This window comes from Glycine max, chromosome 2, assembly GCF_000004515.6.
Source record: "Glycine max cultivar Williams 82 chromosome 2, Glycine_max_v4.0, whole genome shotgun sequence".
NCBI lineage: Eukaryota > Viridiplantae > Streptophyta > Magnoliopsida > Fabales > Fabaceae > Glycine > Glycine max.
Window position 1 is genome coordinate 25,276,299 of NC_016089.4, and position 20,727 is coordinate 25,297,025.

Here is a 20,727-nt window from a genome sequence, read left to right on the forward strand (position 1 = left end):
GTGCTTTTGGGCATCACGTTTAAGCTGGAACCATTATAGATGAGCACCTTGGCTAGAACGTGGTCCATACACTTGACTGATACGTGCAAAGCCTTGTTATGCCCTCTTCCCTCGGCAGAAATTTCTTCTTCGGCGAAGGCGAGATAGTTGTTGGCAGTGATATTATTGACGAGCCCTCCGAAGCCTTCCACAGAGATATCTTGGGCCACGTGGGCCTCGTTCAAAACCTTTACTAGCAAAGCCCGATGAGGTTCCGAGCTCATGAGTAATTCCAACAGCGAGAACCTGGCCGGGGTTTTGTTGAGCTGCTCAATAACCTTGAACTCGCTCTGCTGAATTATGCGGAGAAACTCGCTGGCTTCCTCTAGTGACACCTCCTTCTTGCCAAAACCATCCATTTTCTCCGGAAGACCTTTTGCCGGAATATCCTCATTCGTAGTGAGGGGTGTTTTATCAACTTGTTCATCCACTACCTTTGCCTTCCCCTTGATGTTTGTGGGCTGAATTGGTAGGTCGGGGGGCGTAAATACACGACCGCTGCAGGTCACACCGCTCAGCCCCGTGATATTGGTTACTTTGGCCAACAACGAACTGATGTCGCTGGTTTCTTCTTCCTCTTTGTTCGGATGTGTGTACCTCCGTGGGACTACGTGGCTATTTTGGTATGGGAAAGGGACAGGCTTAGGTGCCGAGGGGTGTCGGGGTTTTTGCGAAGCTGCGCCCTTGGTGAAATATATCACCAAAGGTTTAGGCCTTCCAAAACTTCTCTCATCCACGGACTGCATACATATATGTTGTTCTTCTCCTCCCTCATCACCGACTTCTAGTTGGCCTTGATCTATCATTCGCTGCAACAATTCCTCTACTGCCAAACATGTTTCCATGCTATGTAGCTCGCCGAGATGCAACAAACAAGAGTCCTCTTTATGCCCACCGTGGGGAATCACACCTCCCTTTTGTAGGGCCTCAAAGATAAACCTCCTAGGGGTTGCCACATCCTTTAAAGGTTTAGACCTGCGCGGCCTATCTGACCCAATGGCGTTAACCGCCCCCCCTCCATCATTGGCGAGCAGGTTGGTTTTCACGTTGGGCCGATCCTCTTGGAATGTCAGCCATCCAACATCTATCAAATGTTGGACCTTGTATTTAAGGGCCAAGAATTTTTCAATGGAATGCCCCGGGGTATTCCCATGGTACTTGCAAGTTGCGTTAGGATCATACCACTTTAGGAAAGGGGGTTGGAAGATCTTCCCGAGAGTTATTACGGTCAGTTGGTTGGCGATGAGGGATGGCAAGAGGTCTTCATACGTCATTGGGAGTGGGGTGAATTCTTGAATTGGCCTCGGGGGAAAGTTCCTCGTTGCGTTGGAATTGCCGGCCGGGCGAGTCGTGGTTGGAGTTGGAACCTGGGGGGCCTCCCTCTCAATGGGTGCCTTAGGCTGCATGGGTGCTGAATTAGAGGAGTCCCCAGCGTGAGCTGAGAAGCTCGGATGATGTTGAGGGTACTGATGCGTACCATGAGATGTCTGTGGGGGTTTAACCCATGCGGGCATCGAAGTGACGACGTGGGCATCTCCCTCCTTCCTTTTTGCCCCAGTTGTTCTGACCCTTTTAGCATTGGCACTTGTAGAGGAAACATAATCGAACTTCCCTCTCTTCAATTCTTTCCCCGGCGAACACTAGGTCCGCGAAGCTGGATGGCATGTAACCTACCAACTTCTCATAGTAAAACACTGGCAATGTGTCTACCATCATGGTGATCATCTCCCTTTCAACCATGGGAGGTTCCACTTGTGCTGCCAGGTCTCTCCACCGCTGCGCGTATTCTTTAAAGGTCTCACCTTCCTTCTTGAACATATTTTGTAGCTGAGTGCGATCGGGAGCCATATCGGAATTATACTAATATTGCCTTAGGAAAGCAGTAATCAGGTCCTTCCAAGTACGGATGTGGGAAGCTTCTAGATTAGTGTACCAAACAACCGCGACTCCGACCAAGCTATCTTGGAAAAAGTGTATTAATAGCTTCTCATCCCTAGAGTGCGCGGCCATCTTACGACAATACATCTTGAGATGGTTCTTGGGATAGGTCATCCCTTTATACTTGTCGAAGTCAGGCATTTTGAATTTTGGGGGGATAACAACATCTGATACCAAGCAAAGATCCGTCATGTCCGTGAACGGATAGTCACCAAAGCCTTCAATAGCCCTCAATCTCTCCTCGAGGAGATCGAGTTTCCTTCTTTCTTCGGTCGCCGGGGGTGGTCCTTCTGTGGACAAGATTATTGGTTGTGCAGTGAGGTTGGGCTGAGGCAAAGTGTTGGGTGCTGGTCCCTCGACGGGAATCAGGGGGTAGAACTTGACATCCCCTTGGGCATACTCTTGATGATCTTCGTGGACCTCGTCGGGCTGTCGAGGAGGATCCCCTTCAAAGATGGGAGAAGAGATATGACCCACATCATCTTGCATGACTGGCAGCGTGTAATTAGGCGGCAATCCATAAGGGTAAGCCGCTCGGTTGTATCCCAAATGGGGGTTGTTGTTGTGCCCCAATGTGTTCCTTCCTCGTCCTAGCGTATTTGGGGGAGGATGGTGCGCGGTAGCTAGGAGAATCGGATCTGCTTCGGCAGCCGAACTGACAGCGGCAGTGGTGGCCACGTTCTTCTCCATGAGTTGCCTCATTCCTAGCATGGCCTCCATCATAGAAGTCATTTGTTCTTTCAAAGCCGACATGTCAGCTTTCATCTGTTCCTGTGCCTCCTCTTGGTCACCCATCGTCCTAGATTTGGATCTGGTGCGATAGGGATGCCTTGTGGCGCATTTAGTTATGGTGTTTTTCCTAGAAAAACCAAACGTGAGGAGTAGGCAAAAATTATGAATGCATGTTTAGAGATAAAATACAGGAGTGATTTGATTCGCACTGACTTTTTGGAGTAGAAACATGGGATAAACTCATTTTATTCAAAAAGGTTTATAACTAGTCAAGATCTGAGTGACAATACAAGTTCCCTAGCGGTTCCTAATTATATGGGCCATTAAATCTATCATATGCTGACAATAGTCGAGAAGTCCGTGGATCTCCTCGGGGGCGGAGTAGGTGTCCGCCATTGCTTTGGCCTTGGCTAGTAATCGGGGAAGTTCTTGACTCCCGTTCAAGGTAAGAGCAAATCGGTCCATCCACATGGTTGCCCCTTGGTGTAACGAGTTGATCACCCTTCCTCTAGCCTCCTTTTCTGCATACACTTGGGCATACTCGTCTGCCACCCTATGCTCGTGGGTTGTGGCTAGGCTTAGTTCTTCTTGATACTTGGTGATGATAGCTAACATGTTGGTCTCTATCTCGCACAAATGCTGAGTCAAGTTCCTTTTGGACCTTGAGCAAGCGGCTAACTCTTCTTTTAAGACAATGCTATGTGCTCGTGATCGGTCTCTCTCTTCCCTTCGAAGCTTGAGCTCACTGTTGCTGCCCCACAATGCTCCACGGAATTTGTCATGACCATGCTCTTCCTTGCGAGCCCTCTTGGTTTCTTGTTCAAGGGATTTTGCGGTAGCTGCATTTTCTTCTCGTAACTCGACACACTCTTTTCGGACGTCTGTAGCAACCAACTTGAATTTTTCTTTGGCGAGTCTCGCTTTTCCTAGTTCGGTTTTCAGAGCCCAGACTTCTTCATCTTCTTCCGGAGCTTCAAAATTCTCTTCGTTGATAATCTTTAACTTGGCGAGCCAATCTAAACCCCGTGTACGAACTTTCAGCCATTCATGATAACCACCAATGATGCCATTACGAATGCCCCTAAGTTCTTTATATTTCCTTAACGGGCTCTCCCACGCCTTATGGACTCTTTGTATAACCTTGAAATTTTGCACGCCAAAATCTCTCACAAGGAAAGGAGACAGGCTTTCTTCCGTCGTTGCTCCCCTCATGGGGTACCCTAACTGTCTTATAGCAAGTGAGGGATTGTAATTAATGCAACCCCTCGTTCCTATCAACAGGATGTTTGGGTAGCCCCCACATGAGAAGAGAACACCCTCATTTCCTTCTTTCCATCGTGGAAACCAATTGACTATTCTGCCTCCTACCCCAGCCAAGTGTTGGTCCCAATCTACTCTTCTTTTCTCGACACACGAGCGATGGCTTCGGAGTGGACATGGATGCCTTACGTCTTGTTGGAATAAATGTGAAACCAACCATACACAAAGAGCGGGTAAACAACAGATGATCCGTGCACTACGTTTTTCGCACCTTCGGTCAAATGTGTCAAATAAGTCTGTCAAGACAGCTACCACTGGGCTTTCTTTGCTATGATGATATGCAAGGAAAGCATCAATTGCAGCTAGGTCCACCAAACCATCCACGTTTGGAAAGAGGACAACCCCAAAGATTAATAATGCTAATACATCCATGAATGGGACCCACTCATCTAGATTCGCCATATCCCTCGCCTTGCCTTCTAAGTACTTCCGTGGTAGGCCCACTATGCCGTTTCGAGTTTGCTTCACACGGTCCAATCCTCTCGCTGAATCTCTGACCACAATTGCAATTTTGCTCAAGGAGGGAAGGAACCCGGAGAAAAGATACGGTTTCCTTCCCCCAAGAGGACATCCTAGAATCTCCTCAAATTCTTCAACGGTCGGTACTAATTGGAAGTCTCCAAACGTGAAGCATCTCAAAGGCTGGTCATAGTATTGGGCGAGTGATGCAATGGCTTCTACGGATATCTCTGCTATGGTCAAATCTAAGATCTTTCCGTACGCCTTGCGGAAGGCTTGCATTTCGAGAGGTCCCATCAACCGCCCCAATTCCTTAATGCTGGTGATACTAGGCCCTTAATCTTGACTTGATAAAACCTTTTGCTAGTTTGATTTGTCCCCATGTTTACTAAAGTGAAACAAAAATTCGGTGTGAATCAAAACTCCGACATCTATCATGGGTGGAATGGATGAATGCATGAAGAAATGCACATGAGACAGATGCAATTTATGAATACAAGAGCCCGGGGAAATTGTCTCCTTTTAAATATAGCGTCTTGGGGTAGCACAGTGCCCGACGTATGTATTTAAAAAAGTACAACACGGGAGTGTACAGTATGACAATATTTACAAAATATATAAGCGAAAAGGGTTATGCATGGCAGTGTGAAAAAAATGGCACGCAGCGTGTCCGCTTCGTGCCCCTATTCAAGGGACCTATATGGGAGGGAGCTAAAAGGGCTTTTTTAGTGATAATCCCCAAGGTGGTCATATCTCTCTTGATGGTTTCTAGAGGTATCATCCCCTTCGAAGAACATATTGCAGCAGTAGGGACTACTAGCAACAATATGTTTTCAAAGAGAAAAACTCTAGACGAGGGTTCAGTGTAATCAAGCAAGTCGGAGACCTAGCATGATCACAGATTCACCTCCACTCCTTATGTTCCCATGAACCCGGGTATAGGGCCCTTTTTCAACTCACCGTGTGTGCAAATAGTGTTGGTGTTTGTGTGCATCAAATGAATAAATATTTACCTCATGCAAACATTTTAGAACACACTAAAAGCAAGAAATAGTTATATACACAAGAACATAAGACAAATAAAGGGAAACCAACAAAGGAGAAAGTCATGATAAAACATCGCACAAGATTAAATGGCCTAACTCTCTAAAAAAATAGTCCCCAGTGGAGTCGCCAACTGTCGTAACCTACCCTTCGGCGGGAGGGCGACGCGTGACTCACGGGTGTGTGTTCCAAGAAAGGAATACGCGCAGAATCGCCACCAATATTTATTTGAGGAAAACGTCGGAAAAATCGGAAAATACATGATCTACGAACTTTAAGTGAAAGGTTCAAGAGTTGTATTTATGCACGAGGAAGGTATTAGCACCCCACGCATCTGTCACAAGAGATGGCAGCCTTTAATTAAATGTGCAAACATGACTTCAATTTTTAGGTTCCCTTTTAATCTTTATTCCTTTTTATACCTTTTATATTTTTTTATCTTTTTGCGGTTGACGAGGGTGTTTCCCTTATTCCTACGTATTCCTTAATTGCGATAAGGAACTCAGACCTACGTAGTTCTTTATAAACAAAGTGTTTGGTTGAGTTGTTTTTATCCTTTTTGCAAGATATGTTTTTGTTGAATGAAAGGTCATTTAAGGTGTTGGACCATTAAACAAACTGTTGATTCTTTTGAAAAAGAGAGAAAACATTAAGGTATTGGACCATTAATGATCTCTTTGTTTTTTGAAAGAGGTAATAACGTTACATGTTGATTTTAGGCCTTTTTGGAAACCTATACTTAACTAATAAAAGCGGAAAAGATCATTTCAAGGCGTTGGACCTTTAAAAATGGCTTTTTTAGGCGATGATAAAAGTTTGGTTTATGATTTGATTTTAGCCTTAGTTTCACTTTGGTTATTTAGTCGATTCGATTAAGAAAGAAAAATTCCAAAGAGAAACGTCTGATTGATTTTTTTGTTTTATTTTATTAAAAGATTTTTTATTATTATATTATTATTTTACCTCTTTTTGGTTTCTAACGTAGTTACGACATGACTGAACGGTCGGATTTCATTTTAAATGAAATTAACGGATATTACAATTCAAACGATCGGTGGAAATTTATTTTATTTTTGATTTAGGCGAGAAAATGACTTAAGCAAATGACTAAAGCACGTCAAAAGGGGGTACGGAAAGTAAATGAAATGAAGACAAATGAGGACCACTAAGGGTACATAGAATGAATTGAAGAGTTCGGTTTCGAGAACTTACTGTTTGATGACCGAAGAACGATGAAGAACGTCGAAGAACGGCTGAAAATCTTCGTGAAAATCCCCATGGAAACGTTACAGAAACGTTACAGAAGCACCTCGGCTCGGATTTTCTTCACGGAACCAATTTTTTTTCACTAATTTCAACTACTTCTTGAATTACCAGGAGGGCTGAACAATTTTCCTCTTCACCTCTCCCCCTATTTATAGGAAAATGGGGGAGATGCTTGCCACCCAGCTCACCCAAGCGAGCTCAGCTCGCCCAAGCAAGCTCAGCTCGCCCAAGCAAGCTCAGCTCGCCCAGGCGAGCTAGGTTGCTTCCTCCAGAAGCAACCGCCTTCTAGAGGAATTTTCTGGAAGGCCCAAGTGGGCCTGGTTGCTATTTGTACCCCCATTTTTACTAAGTACACCCCTCCCTTTTTTGGTGATTCTTTTTCCATAACGTTACGAAACTTTACGAATTTCGTAACGATGCTTGTTTTCTTTCTGTAATGTTACGAAACCTTACGAATTACGTAATCATCCCCTTTTTGCCTTCCAGAATGTTACGGAACTTTACGGATTACGCACTAGCACTTCCTTTTAACTTCCGGCATGTCACAGAATTTCACGGATTGTGCGACAATGCTTTCTCTTGACTTCCGGCATGTCATGGAACTTCACAAATCGCCTAACGATGGGTGCCAAGTACCTCGAAGTGGTCAAACGAGGGTCGCATCCCAACAACGGATGGTCCCCGGACGAAATTAGGGTATGACACCTATATGTTCAATATCTTTGTCATGCTCATTCTTGATAACACATTTTTCAGAATCAAAAGATACTTTATATCCTCTATCACATAATTGAATAACTCTTAATAGGCTATGCCTTAAACCTTCTACAAGTAACACATTCTCAATAGGAGTAGAGGAACTCGTACCTATTTTACCGACTCCAATGATTTTACCTTTGTTGTTGTCGCCATATGTAACATGTCCACTTTTCTTGGGGGAAATGGTTGTAAATTTTGATACATCTCCTGTCATATGCTTGGAACATCCATTGTTGATGTACCACTTCTTCCTTACAGATTCTTCTTTGTCGTTTTCATGAGATTTTGTCATGAGACAAAAGTTGACTTGGTCTTCATCATGATCTTGGAATAACCTATTCCTGAAAATACTTTTGAAAAACAAAGAATTTAAAGAGGCCATGAATCTTGAAGTTTCTAAACTTCTACAAGATACCTGCTCTGATACCACTTGTTGGATCAAGTGGCCTCATAATAATTAAGAAGGGGGGGGGGGTTGAATTAATTATTAATGAACCTTTACTAATTAAAAATTTATCCTTCTTAATGTTACTAAGATCAATTAGGCTTTTACTATAATGTTAAGAAAGTAAAGAACATAAAAAGAAACTTAACCAAAAGTAAAAGCGATAATTAAAGTGAACAGCATAAATTAAAGAGTGTAGGGAAGAAGACAAACACAAGAGTTTTATACTGGTTCGACAAAATCCCGTGCCTACATCCAGTCCCCAAGCGACCTGCGGTCCTTGAGATTTCTTTTCAACCTTGTAAAATCCTTTAAAAGCAAAGATCCACAAGGGATGTACCCTCCCTTGTTCTCTTTGAACAACCAAGTGGATGTACCCTCCACTTGAACTGATCCACAAGAGATGTATCCTCTCTTGTTCTCAGTCACAACAACCCAAGTAGATGTACCCTCTACTTGTACCACAAAGGATGTACCCTCCAATGTGTTAAGACAAAGTTCTCAGGCGGTTAGTCCTTTGAAATCTTTTGTATAAGGGAAAGGGAGGAATCAAAAGAATTCTCAGACTGTGTCGTTTTGAATTCTTTGACAAGGGAGAAGGGAGACACAAAAGAATTCAGGCGGTTAATCCTTCGTTCTTTTGGAAAAGGGAGAAGAGAGACACAAAAAGAATTCAGGCGGTTAGTCCTTGGCGAATTCTTTTTGGCAAAGGGAAAAGAGAATAAAACATATAACACACTTTTGTTTTCAAGGTTTGGAAAACCAGAAAACTTTAGAAAGTTTTTGCAAAGGAAGAAGAAGAAGAAGAAGTTCAAGAAGATGTTCAAAGAGATTCAAAGGTTGTAAAAGAATATGTGGAAAAGTTGTTTTTAAAGGTTGTAAGTGTTGTTCAAATGAAAATCAAGGTCTTGCTTTTATAGACTCTTCAAGTCTCGTCAAGAAAACCATTGGAAGAGTTATAACCTTTAGAAAAACCTGAAAACCATTGGAAGAGTTACATCTTTTGATTTTTGTTCAAAACTTGTCACTAGTAATCGATTACGAAATCCTTGTAATCGATTACACAAAGCTTTTTATGAAAGGATGTGACTCTTCACAATTGAATTTGAATTCCAACGTTCAGATGCACTGGTAATCGATTACCAATATCTTGTAATCGATTACACCATTTTGAAATCAATTGGAACGTTGCAAATTCAGTTGAAAACTTTTGAAATCAAACTTTGACATTGGTAATCGATTACAGGAAATTGGTAATCGATTACCAGAGAGTAAAAAACTCTGGTAACTTAGAAAATTTTGAGAAAAACTCTTTTGAAAAACAAAATTGTGCTATGTTGTTTTTGAAAAATCTTTTCAATACTTCCCTTGTGAAGTCTTCTTGATTTCTTCTCTTGAATCTTGAATTAATCTTCTCTTGAATCTTGAAATCAATCTTCTCTTGATTCATGAATCTTCTTGTTATGAAACTTGAAATTAAACTTGATCTTGAACTTTTGACTCATTCTTGAAATCATTCTTTGGGATTTTTGTCATCATCTTTGTCATTGTCAAAACTACTTCAATCAACTTGATTCATCATCATGAAGCTTGCTTCTACAAATTTGTATTCAAATTTCACTTGAAATTGAAATTGAATTTGTGGAGCCAAATTTTGGAGCCAAAATTTCACTAATTATGATTACTGAACTTTAGCTATGGTTCAGCCCACTAATTCAAGATCAATTCCAAGATTCTCCACTAACTATGCTTAGGTGGCATGAGGCATGTAAAGCATGAAGAACATGCACAAAGTGTGACTATATGATGTGGCAACGGGGTGTAGCAAACAAATGCTCACCTCCCCCTCTAAAATTTAATTGGATTGGGCTTCTCCCAATTCAATTAAATTTATTTTCCAACACACACATCAAATATTCACTTAATGCATGTGAAATTACAAAACTACCCCTAATACAAAAACTAGTCTAGGTGCCCTAAAATACAAGGGCTGAAAAATCCTACATTTCTAGGGTACCTTACCTACATTATGGAGCCCTAAATACAAGGCCCAAAAATAATGAAACCTTAATCTAATATGTACAAAGATAAGTGGGCTCATACTTAGTCCATGGGCCCGAAATCTACCCTAAGGTTCATGAAAACCTTAGGGCCTTCTCTTGCATCTCTGGCCCAATCTTCTTGGAGTCTTTTGTCCAATGCCCTTGGGGGGTAGGATTGCATCAACTTCCCCAGGCATCCATGACATACTCCCAAGCATTTTTTTGATCAATTAGGGATTTACATTTTGCCTTGACATTATTGTCGATGTGAAACCTACATAACAAGTTTGTACACTTAGGGAATACAGTTTTCACTGCATTCATCAATGCTAGGTCTCTGTCAGTCCCAATAATTCCAGGGAGGGCATCATGTCTTAGAAATAAACCTCGAAACCGTTCTAAAGCCCACACCACATTATTAACACGTTCACCCTCCAAGTATGCAAAACCAGCAGAGAATGTCATCCCCGTTGGTGTCCCACCAACAAAGTCAAGTAGTGGGAGTCTGTACCTATTTGTTTTGTAGGTACTATCTATCAAAAACACCAAATTACATGCATTTCAGAACTTCACTGCATCAGGGTGATACCAAAAGATATCACGTACCACATCTTCATCGTTTAATCTATGCCAACAAATATATTGATCCCGTTTAAGAAGCTTCATTAGATGTTGCATTTCAGTATCACTTCCTCTAATGGAAGAATGATATGCACTTCTTGCATTGTATATTTGTTTGATTGTTGTACAACTATTGACATTGTGCTCCTTCAACGTTAGCAGAATGTTTCTTGGTTTGACCATTGACTTTGTCAGATCAGCAATAATTATCTTTTCATCCTTAGTCAATCACTCAGCATATGGATGTCCAACTAATGACTTCGCAATTCATGATTATGACTCCCGCACATCAACTTCACCATCCAACCTTGCCCTTCAACCACTGGTTTCCCATGAAGCTTGAAGGGACACCCACATTTCCTACCTATACTGATCACTCCTTTCACAACCAATTAACGCAAATGAAGTCCTTCCTCTAATACCGGTGTTTGTGTTAGACCTCATAATCACCGCCACAAATTCGTTTTCCTGAGCAACTGATTGAGCCCACTGCAAAACATCATCTCGGGTAGCAAACACCTACAACGCAACTCAGACAATTTTAGTCTTCAAAGGGACATTCATTTTATCAATTTAATAACAATAATTAACATTATTACCTGAGAAGTATTGAACGCATTCGAACAATTAACATGTTGTTGTTAGTCGATGAATACGACTAACTTTTGTGTATAAAATATGTGTATTTTGTATCAAACATTCCCAATTTAAAGTTGTTTTGTAATATTATAAGTACTTTTTGTTAAATATAGGTAATAGATAATTTATACTTTTGTTTTGTGTGTTTAATAATCAATTGCTCTCAATTTCAGGTTAATTAGGCAAATTGGCAAAAGTGTTTTTTTCACCTTCTCGTTAAGCCAATATGCTGGCTTAGCGAGCATTCGCTAAGTGTGATACTAAGTGGCTAAGTGCGAGGAAGAATCCAGAAGAAGATGAGTTGTTAGGTTCGCTGTGCACACCACTCTAGGTCATGAAGCGCACCTCTTCAGCTTATCTGCTAAGCGAGAGAAGCGTGCTGAGCGAAAAATCACTAACATGTGCTAAGGGGTCCATACGTGTGCTAAGCGTATGAGCACGAACAAGGCCACCTATTTAAGCCTGAAATCAAATTTGCCATGGGAGTTTGAAGTTCTTTTGAAGAAGCCTCTGCATGCACGAGAGTCTAGCCCTGGCTTGAAGCTTTTGCATGTTTAGGAAGTTCTAGAGAGAGAAAGGTCCAAGTTCCAAAGAGTTCTGAGAGATTTTGCTGTGTGAAGATCTGTAGAGATGTGAGTTTGAAGCAGAAGCCGTTCTGAGAACTTGAGTTGAGTTTGTGAGTGATTGTGAGATCCTAGAGATGAAGGAGACATCCTCACCAGTTGTGTTTTTGCAGTCTTTCATCTTGTTCTTCTCGTTGTTGTAACAGAGGTTTTCGGACAATGGAAAGCTAAATCCTCTGTTGGATCTTCCCTGTAGGTACCTAATGTAAATGTATTTCTATCTATGTAATGATGTTTTGTGTGTTCTTTGTGTTATCTGCTTTCATTCCAGTGTGCTTTTACCTTTATCACATAGATGCATGCTTTGTTAGGGTCATTCAACAGTAGAAACTGGTCTGATTCTAAAGTCCTTGGTAGTATGTGTGTCTTAATACGGTCTAGGTTGAGTTTAGTCTTACAAGAGGGATCTACAGACGAGGCTTGATCAGGACTAGGCTAGGCTATCATGAGGAATCGGGGTCTAGCAGTCCAGGAGACAACATAGGAACGCATGAGCATTGTTAAATGGAGAACATCCTTTTTAGCATCAGGAACCTATGAGGAAGACCAATGCTTACTCTACTTGTTTTTACACAGTATTTCTCTTGCGTGATTTTCTTTCTTTTTGCCTAGATAGTTTAAATACCTGTCCATAACCATAGTTATATTTTCATACCAGACGCCTATTTATCGAAATAGCTTGCCAGATAACACAAGTTCCCCGATAGTTTAAATACCTGTCCATAACCATAGTTATATTTTCTTTCTTTTTCATACCGTTTTGCACTACTTGTGCGATCCGGTGCACTTGCCGACCGTGAACAGTTGTTCATTCACATCACATTCTTGTTCATTTTCATCATCCATATCAACTTCTTCAGACATTATATTGTCATACATCCATTGATCTTCATCCATCTTAACAACAAATCAAAAATTTGCACATGACAAACATACAACACCTAACCGCACTATACATATAATATCATACAAAACTCTACATAATCTTTTACTGCACACCATTTTATAAACACTACAATTCATAATCATATATATTAAAAACCAAAAACCATATATCAATCTACATATGAATTATTTCAAATACACATATAAACAAATAATTTCTTTTTACAAATTTACATACAAACATATTAATAATTTTAAAAAATTAAACTTTAAATAATTTTTACAAAATTCAAAATTTGTAAACCATATGGATCAACTTGATCCGTATGTTGAAATTACACATACGACATACGAATTAACTCACTCACCCAGCAACAGCGCGTACCTAGTGTACCTCCGACGATGAACCAACCACCGCAACAATCACCACCGACCCGTAACACTTTCACCTCCACCGAAGCGGCACCTCTCTCAACAATGAAAAACTAACACCAAAAGGAGAAAGCAAAGAAGAAAGCGAACCAAGCGAACTGTAAATAAAAAAAGAAGCTTAAACAACAACTTAAAAATGAAGAAGAAGACGTAGGGGCATTTATGAAATTCTAAAAAGTTGTTGGGTAAGCAATAACGCTGGTGCACCTAGCAACACCCTTTTGATACTCGTACAAGTTCCAATTAAGCGGGTACTCGGGATTTTTTTTTTTAAAAATATTATTTGGTACACGTGGATATTTTAAAAAATAAAAAATATTTTAAAATATTGAAAAACACTTCTAGTATCATTTTATTTGTTTTAATATTTTATTTTTAAAATAATTTTAATAGTTACAAATAAAATTATTCAAAAATTCTACACAATTAAAAATATTCATGTATGATTCTTTTATTTTTATAGAAATCCACAAACAATTCTTAAAAAATAAATGAATGAATAAATTAAATTTATCTTGTGAGCGCAAACAAAATTATGTAAAAATTACTCTCTAAAAGTATAACTCGAATAAAACTATACTATAATTTAAGTTTAAATAAAATTATACTCCAATATATATATATATATATATATATATATATATATATATATATATATAATATTCACTTATTTTAATATGAGCAAGTAAAAGATATCTCGAGGTAAGAGTATCCTGATACAAATATTCAAGTATTATATTAAAGACAGTTATTGAATGAGACGATCAACACACATGTTTCACTCTTTTTTTTCAAAGTTTAAATTTGTGATAATAAAAGAAGGATAATATTTTTTATTCATGCCTATTACTCCCTCCATCTCTGAATATAATATTATTTTTCTATTTTTTTTTTTCCTTTTTATAAGACTATTGTGAACTTGTATTTAGCATTAATTATTTTTAACCCAAATACCCTTAATTACTTTACAATAATGTTATGAACTAAAAGAGTCTTATATATAAGACTTGAGGGAGTATATAAATTGACCCCTCCAAATTATGAAATTAATAAAAAATTAATATAATTTTTTATATAATCCTAAGAATTTATTCCTTCAAATTTATCAATGCATCTTACAAGTACTATCTACTCCCTTCATTTCAAGTTATATGATATTTTTAGAGAAAAAATGTGCTCTGAAATATGTCATTTTATAAAATCAATGTTGTATTAAGTACTTTTTTCCAAGACTATCCTAATCAATACTTAGTGTGAGTAGTGTATATGAAGAATAAAAGAGTCATTAATTAGAAAGATAAAACATATATTACGAAGTTACCTAGTGTTTTAATAGAAATTCAACAAATTAATTGTATATAATACATGTGCCAAAATCTTAAAACGTCGTATAATCTAGAAGAAACTATTTTTCAATTGAATGATAAGTTACTATAACAATCTTAAATTAAATTGATTACTACAAAGAGATTCATAGGTCTTTTTTTCTTCAAATTTTCTTTGCTAAAATAAAGGTTGCTGATCACAATATTGATTTGTTACAAGCTGATATATTTTTTTACTTCATTGAAAAGAAAACATAACATCACTAGAACCTAACATGACATCAACTACAAACTAATGGAAATTTAATTGCATTTGTTATTGCTTAAGCTCCCTGGTTCTAATTTCATTTTGATATCTATGTCAATCATTTATCAATTCCATGCCAATGATATCTAGCCTTCATATGCAGCAGTTTGTCCATTCTTGTTCTGAGTTGGACAAAATTCAGCTTCAGCAGTTCTAGCTTCCTCTCTGAACTTCTTGTATATATCACCTTTATAGAACTCTCTAGTCCTTAACACCAGGATGAGAGACACAAGTGCCCCAAACAAGCTAACTGCAGTGATTATAATGAAAGCCATTTTGTAACACTCACTCCCATTGCAATTCAACTCCTCCCCAGGCCTCCTCTTTAGTCCTAATGCTGCCATTTGCCTAGTGGCTTCCTTGTCATACAAATACCCTGCAAGCCTTACACTGAAAAGGTATGACCCAATTGGACTTGCCACTGACCCAACATTGTACAAAGTTGAGTAAAATTTAAGACCAAAAAGTTCAGATATGATGGTAAATAGTAGTGGCCAGTTAGCCCCAAAGCAGAACCCAATTATAATTGAGGCCGCATAGAGACCATTTGGGACATCGAAAGCAATTAGAAGGTAACCAGCACAAGGTAATACAAGAATTAATGTGAATATCATAGGCCTAGGGACTTTGAATTTTGCTATGATAATTTCTGAGACCACTCCCTGTACAATCTTACCCATATAGATCCAAATGGCCATAAGGGACACAAATGTGGTTATACTATGTGCCGAATACCCTAAAGATGTGCCAATCTGGCTTAAGTTATTTGACACAGTGAGGGTACCACCAAGTCCACAAATTGTGGCTAAGAAAAGAATCACCATGTCAAGGCTGAAAAGGGCTTGAAGTATTGTGTAATCATCACCTCTACTTGGTGGCCTGAACATGCTTTTCCAACAGGAAGCTTGCTTTTGTGGAGCCTGTGTAGACTTCTCCAGATTTGGCATCTCTGTGGTTATATTCAAAGCCTTAAGAGGGTTTTCACTGTTGATATGTTCTTGTTTCCTCTTCCATATCTTTTTTTCTTCAACCATAACAACAGCAAGTGGCAGGATGAGCAAGAGAAGCATAAGACTAGTAGTGATATAATACTCACTCTTTGTAAAGGTGAAACTTTTTTGCAATATGATCACCACCATGAGGAACCCTGCAAGGACAAGAGTGGTGTAGAGGAAATTATAGAAAGCCTTGGAATCATTTGGCTGTTGAACTCCCCTGTGGTGCCTGATAACTGGTAAGAAAACGAAAGTTACAGCAGTTGGTAGCCATGCCATGAGCAAAATTAGAAACTTGGAATCATTTCCATAGAAGGCATAGTATATCTGAGTGATGATAGCTGCACTCAAGCCAAGATACCCACTCAAGAGGCCAATTACAATGCCCCTTGTGCCAGGGAAGTTCTTTACACTGGTGACAATGACTCCAGTGTTGGTGGAACAGTGAGAATTGGCTCCAATGAAGATGTACAAGCACATGTTCCAAACTTGGGGCTTAGCAATTTTTCTGGCCACTGCAAGCCAAATTATGAAATACCCAAAAAAATTGAGAACCCCACCAATTGTTAGGACCACCCAAGGGGGTGTTACCTCGTTGATTAGGCCTGAAATGATGCCTATGTTGGACCCCAAGTCTTTGAAGAAGCTTAAGAAATTGAGGGTGGATTGGTCATACCCCAAAACTGACTTGATATCCCTTGAGTAAAGACTAAACATGTAGCTTGCTCCTGACACTGACATGATCATGAATGAGGAGAACTCCATGAACCAACAACCGGTAAGGACTTGGAGGGTGAAGCCTTTGGTGTTTCTCAAACAACTTCCAACGTTTTCTACACCATGCGGTTTTGAAGATGCCATCTTTCTCACTCCTAGTTTTCAGCAAATAGCTAATGAGCTGAAAATTAAAATTGAGTGTTTCTCTGGTGGTTGGAGCAAAAGAAGAAAAGAGATGGCTGGATTTTGGATAATTGTGGGTGAGAATATATATACACGAGTTTGAAATTATAAGAATTTTCCAAATTTTTTTGCTTAAGAAAATTTTGAGGCTGAAAAGTTCATCATCTCCAAAAAAAAATTCTTACACTGGTACTAACATAACATAGTACTAATGTTGGGGGTTACCCCAAAAATTGTGGTAGCCACCAAAATGTGTGTTTCTTTCTTCCTTGCTCAAACAGTGGGGTCTAAGCTGAAAATTATGTGGTGTTGGAATGGCTTCTACAATATCAAGTTTTCACCACGGTAATAATATTAGTAAAATATTTATATATATTTTTTGGTATAAAGGAAAAAAAAATAAACAAAGAGCACACTTCATGCTTATCACCTGTGCAGTCCCAGTGTCTTATCTGTCAAAAAATGGTGCAACTTGGTCCATTCAGATGGTTTATTACATAATTGTCAGTCGAGGTCAAAATAATTTAAAAAAACTAAAAATTATTGCAATGATTATCAACATTTAAAATTTAATTAAATTTTATTGAAGGCCGGTATTAAAAATATAAAAAAAATTGTACCTAAATTTTAACTTCTTTACTGAAAAAAATTCTAACTTGTTCTCTAATCAAGCATTAATTGTGTTAGGATTGGTAATAGAGATAAAGCATCCAAAAACCACTAATTGGCTCTTTGATATGAATTTTCCAACCACTGCAAACGCTCTTTGAAAACGTTAATTGATGTTGAAAGGCATTTTGTTTTATACACAAACAAACATTTTTTCATTTCACTGGAAATCTAGCAAGACATTATGGAACTTGGTAAGAAATAAGGGGACTAAACATATATGAAGCCACCCTACCTAAACAGCATATCATCAACTCCATTAGTTTGTCTTGTAGCAAACTCACACTAAAACCATAATTTATTAGTCCCAAGCTTGTATACTACTAAAATAATAGGTTTTAACAACGCTCTCTTAACATTGGTTATGATGCAAATCAATGTTACAAAATACGCAGTGGCATTTTTGTAAATACAATGTCATTGTTAACATCGGTTTTAGAAAAATTGATGTTAACAGGGCAATGTTAACATTGGTTATTTAAAAATCGATGTTGTCAAAGCACTCACAACATTGGTTTTTAAAAAAATCGATGTTAACATGACGATTTTAAGATCGATTATTTAAAAACCGATATTGCCTAAGCACTCGCAACATCATTTTTTTTAAAAATCAATCTTTCTTTTGTTATTCATTGTTCACCAAAATCAGTTTTTAAGAACTGGTGATGTTTATTTCTATATTAAAATCACTATCACCCTCCCTCTCTCTCCACTTTTCTCCTCTATTCTTCTTCTCATCCTCCTGAAACACATTCCCCTTTTCTCTTCTTCTCGCCATGCACCAAAAATGTCATTCAACAGCAAACTGGCGGAACAACTTCTTAGATCCGAGGATGTTCTTGGAGTGTACAAGGACACAATGTATCAGTTGCACACCACGTGCATTCCTAAGTTTCCAGTGTTAGAAAAGGAAACAGGGCTTTGGCAGGGTCACATCGCACAGGATCTCAACTAGGCATCCAATGGCGTCATTGTGGTCCTCGACACCTTAGTGTAGCCAGAATTGTCGAGTTTCGACGATGTTCGAATGCCGAAGATTCCAACTCAGTCGCATAGTGAGTGCAAGACAGGTCCACATTTCTCCCCCAAAATGTGTAACAAGAAACTCATCGACACTCTCAAGAGCATGGGTGAATGACGAGGTTTTAGTGTTGACGTCGCCACTCTCAAGGTAGAGCTGGAGGTGGTTGTGGAGTCACCCTAGAGGCACGCTCTGAATGAGCCTTCCACGAGAGGTAGAAAGGTTGTGTACACAATCTTGTTTTGGTTTTTTTCATTATCTAACTTGAAGTGGGACCCATCTTTGGTTTCCACCAATAAAAATTGGTTTTCCAATGTGATCGAGGCCATACCCGAATCAAATAAACATGAAAATGCAGTAACTAGGAAGTGATCCTAGGTCGTTTCCCAACGAGCAGTGACAAGCCAAATGTTCATAATATACTTGCAGTAACAGTAACGATGGGGGGGGGGGGTTGGTTGTTTGGTAATTAAAGAGCAGAACAAATAAAATGGAATACGAAACTACTAATATTAAAAACGGGTTGTTTCCTCTGATTCAGAAGCCACTCTCTTATCCTGGGTTATGGAGAATTCGTCCCTAACAGTCAACCACTTAATCCAACCCTATTTCAATTTACTAAGCGAAAATCAACTTAGGGTTTTCAATACGTGATTAGGCACCACATACACCAGTTAGCCCTTCGTCCATTAAGCATGAACGCAAGTTAGGCTCAGAGGCAATTAATCGAACACGAAGCGTGCACTGATTAATATTCACGAAATTTGGGATAACTGGTGAAGGGAAAACTGCCAGGAAACCACATTACAAACGAAACCTCAAAGAGAGTTGGGCTTCGTCCTCAAAAGGAAACAACACCAGAAAATCTAGCCTTCCATGGATTTAAACAGAAAACGCAAATGAAACATGAAGCAGAAACGTAAATGAACAAGAACGTAAATGAACAGAAACGTAAATGAACAGAAACGTAAATGAAAGTAGATGAAGAAGCAAGAATGAACTCGTAATTAGAAACAGAAAACGGAAATTTGCATTAAGAACGAAAACTGTAACAAGGGAACAGAAAAACGTGAAAACCTAAAACCAAAGCTCTGAATAATGAAAATAGCATAGCAGAATAGAATGCCCTGCACGAATCCCAAGGCAGCTATTTAAAAAGAGTCACTCAAAGTCACTGGGCCCTATTACAATACTCTGGCCCAAAACGAAATAAACATTGAACAACATAAAATAAAATTGCGAAATTTCCTAATTAGAAATTAACTAAGGTAAGCGCTGCTTTATTTGCCCTCTTCAAGTCCACAACCAAAATCCGGATTAAGCCCAATGTTTCATTAATTCCTGAAATTAGATTAAAAACATCAAATTAGCTAAATGAGCCCAAATAATAAAACTGCCTAATTAATTGACAATTAAGACCAATCAATAATTAAAATGGTGCAAAAAGGGTTTAGAAAATAGAAGAAAATGATGGCACATCAAAACCCCCCATACTTAGCCTTTTGCACTCCTGGGCAAAATGAAACAAAGAACAAAATCCAAGGATATCAAAGGAAGACAAACAAAAACATTCACATATTTCTCAATGAACATCAAGGAATGAAAGGAATGGGTAACATCTAACATAAGGAGATCCAAAAAGTCAAGACATTCATGAAAATCATCCAAGCAACCCAATCATGGCAAAATAGTAAATCAGCTCAAGAATGAAAAGTGATAAAGCCTCACAAGATATACACTCTATCTCTCAAGTGTCTAGGCTACTATTTACCCTCAAAGCACCCATGAAAGCAAACACCACATAAACTTGGCAAGATTCTAAAATTGACAATCAACCCATAAACACAAGCACATGAGGATCAAAAGGTCTTTTAAGGTTGTAATGGGGCCAAGGACAAGGTATGGAGAAATATGGAATAAGTGGCTAAATCCCAAAGGAATAGAGGAGCAAAGGGGAATAAGTGCATATTAAGAAAAAAATAAGAAAATAAAAAGAAGTAAAGATAAAAATTAAACATGAAGAGTAGAACCAAGAGTTTCATCATTCTTGTGCCATTTAAGATCTTATTCACTCAACTTTATTGCTTTTCTTTTTCTTTTTTCGATTTTTTTTTTCGAATTTTTTTTTTTTTTTACTCTTTAGCCTTTGAGAAACAACATTTCATTCAGCATGTCCAACATTTAACCAATACACAATGTACATCAAGTATGGCCCAAAATACATCATGAAGCATAGCCAACAAAACAAGTTGTCCAATGAAACAAA

General features: G+C 38.8%; 1 protein-coding gene across 1 annotated transcript; it reads right to left on the bottom strand.

The window, feature by feature from the left end:
- Nucleotides 1–14,778: 14,778 nt before the first annotated feature.
- LOC100789645 (uncharacterized) lies at nt 14,779–17,045 on the bottom strand. The gene has a single exon (XM_003518948.4). The coding sequence runs from the start codon at nt 16,730–16,732 to the stop codon at nt 14,963–14,965; it is 1,770 nt and encodes a 589-aa protein (XP_003518996.1). The 5' UTR covers nt 16,733–17,045; the 3' UTR covers nt 14,779–14,962.
- Between the last annotated feature and the right edge of the window lie 3,682 nt (nt 17,046–20,727).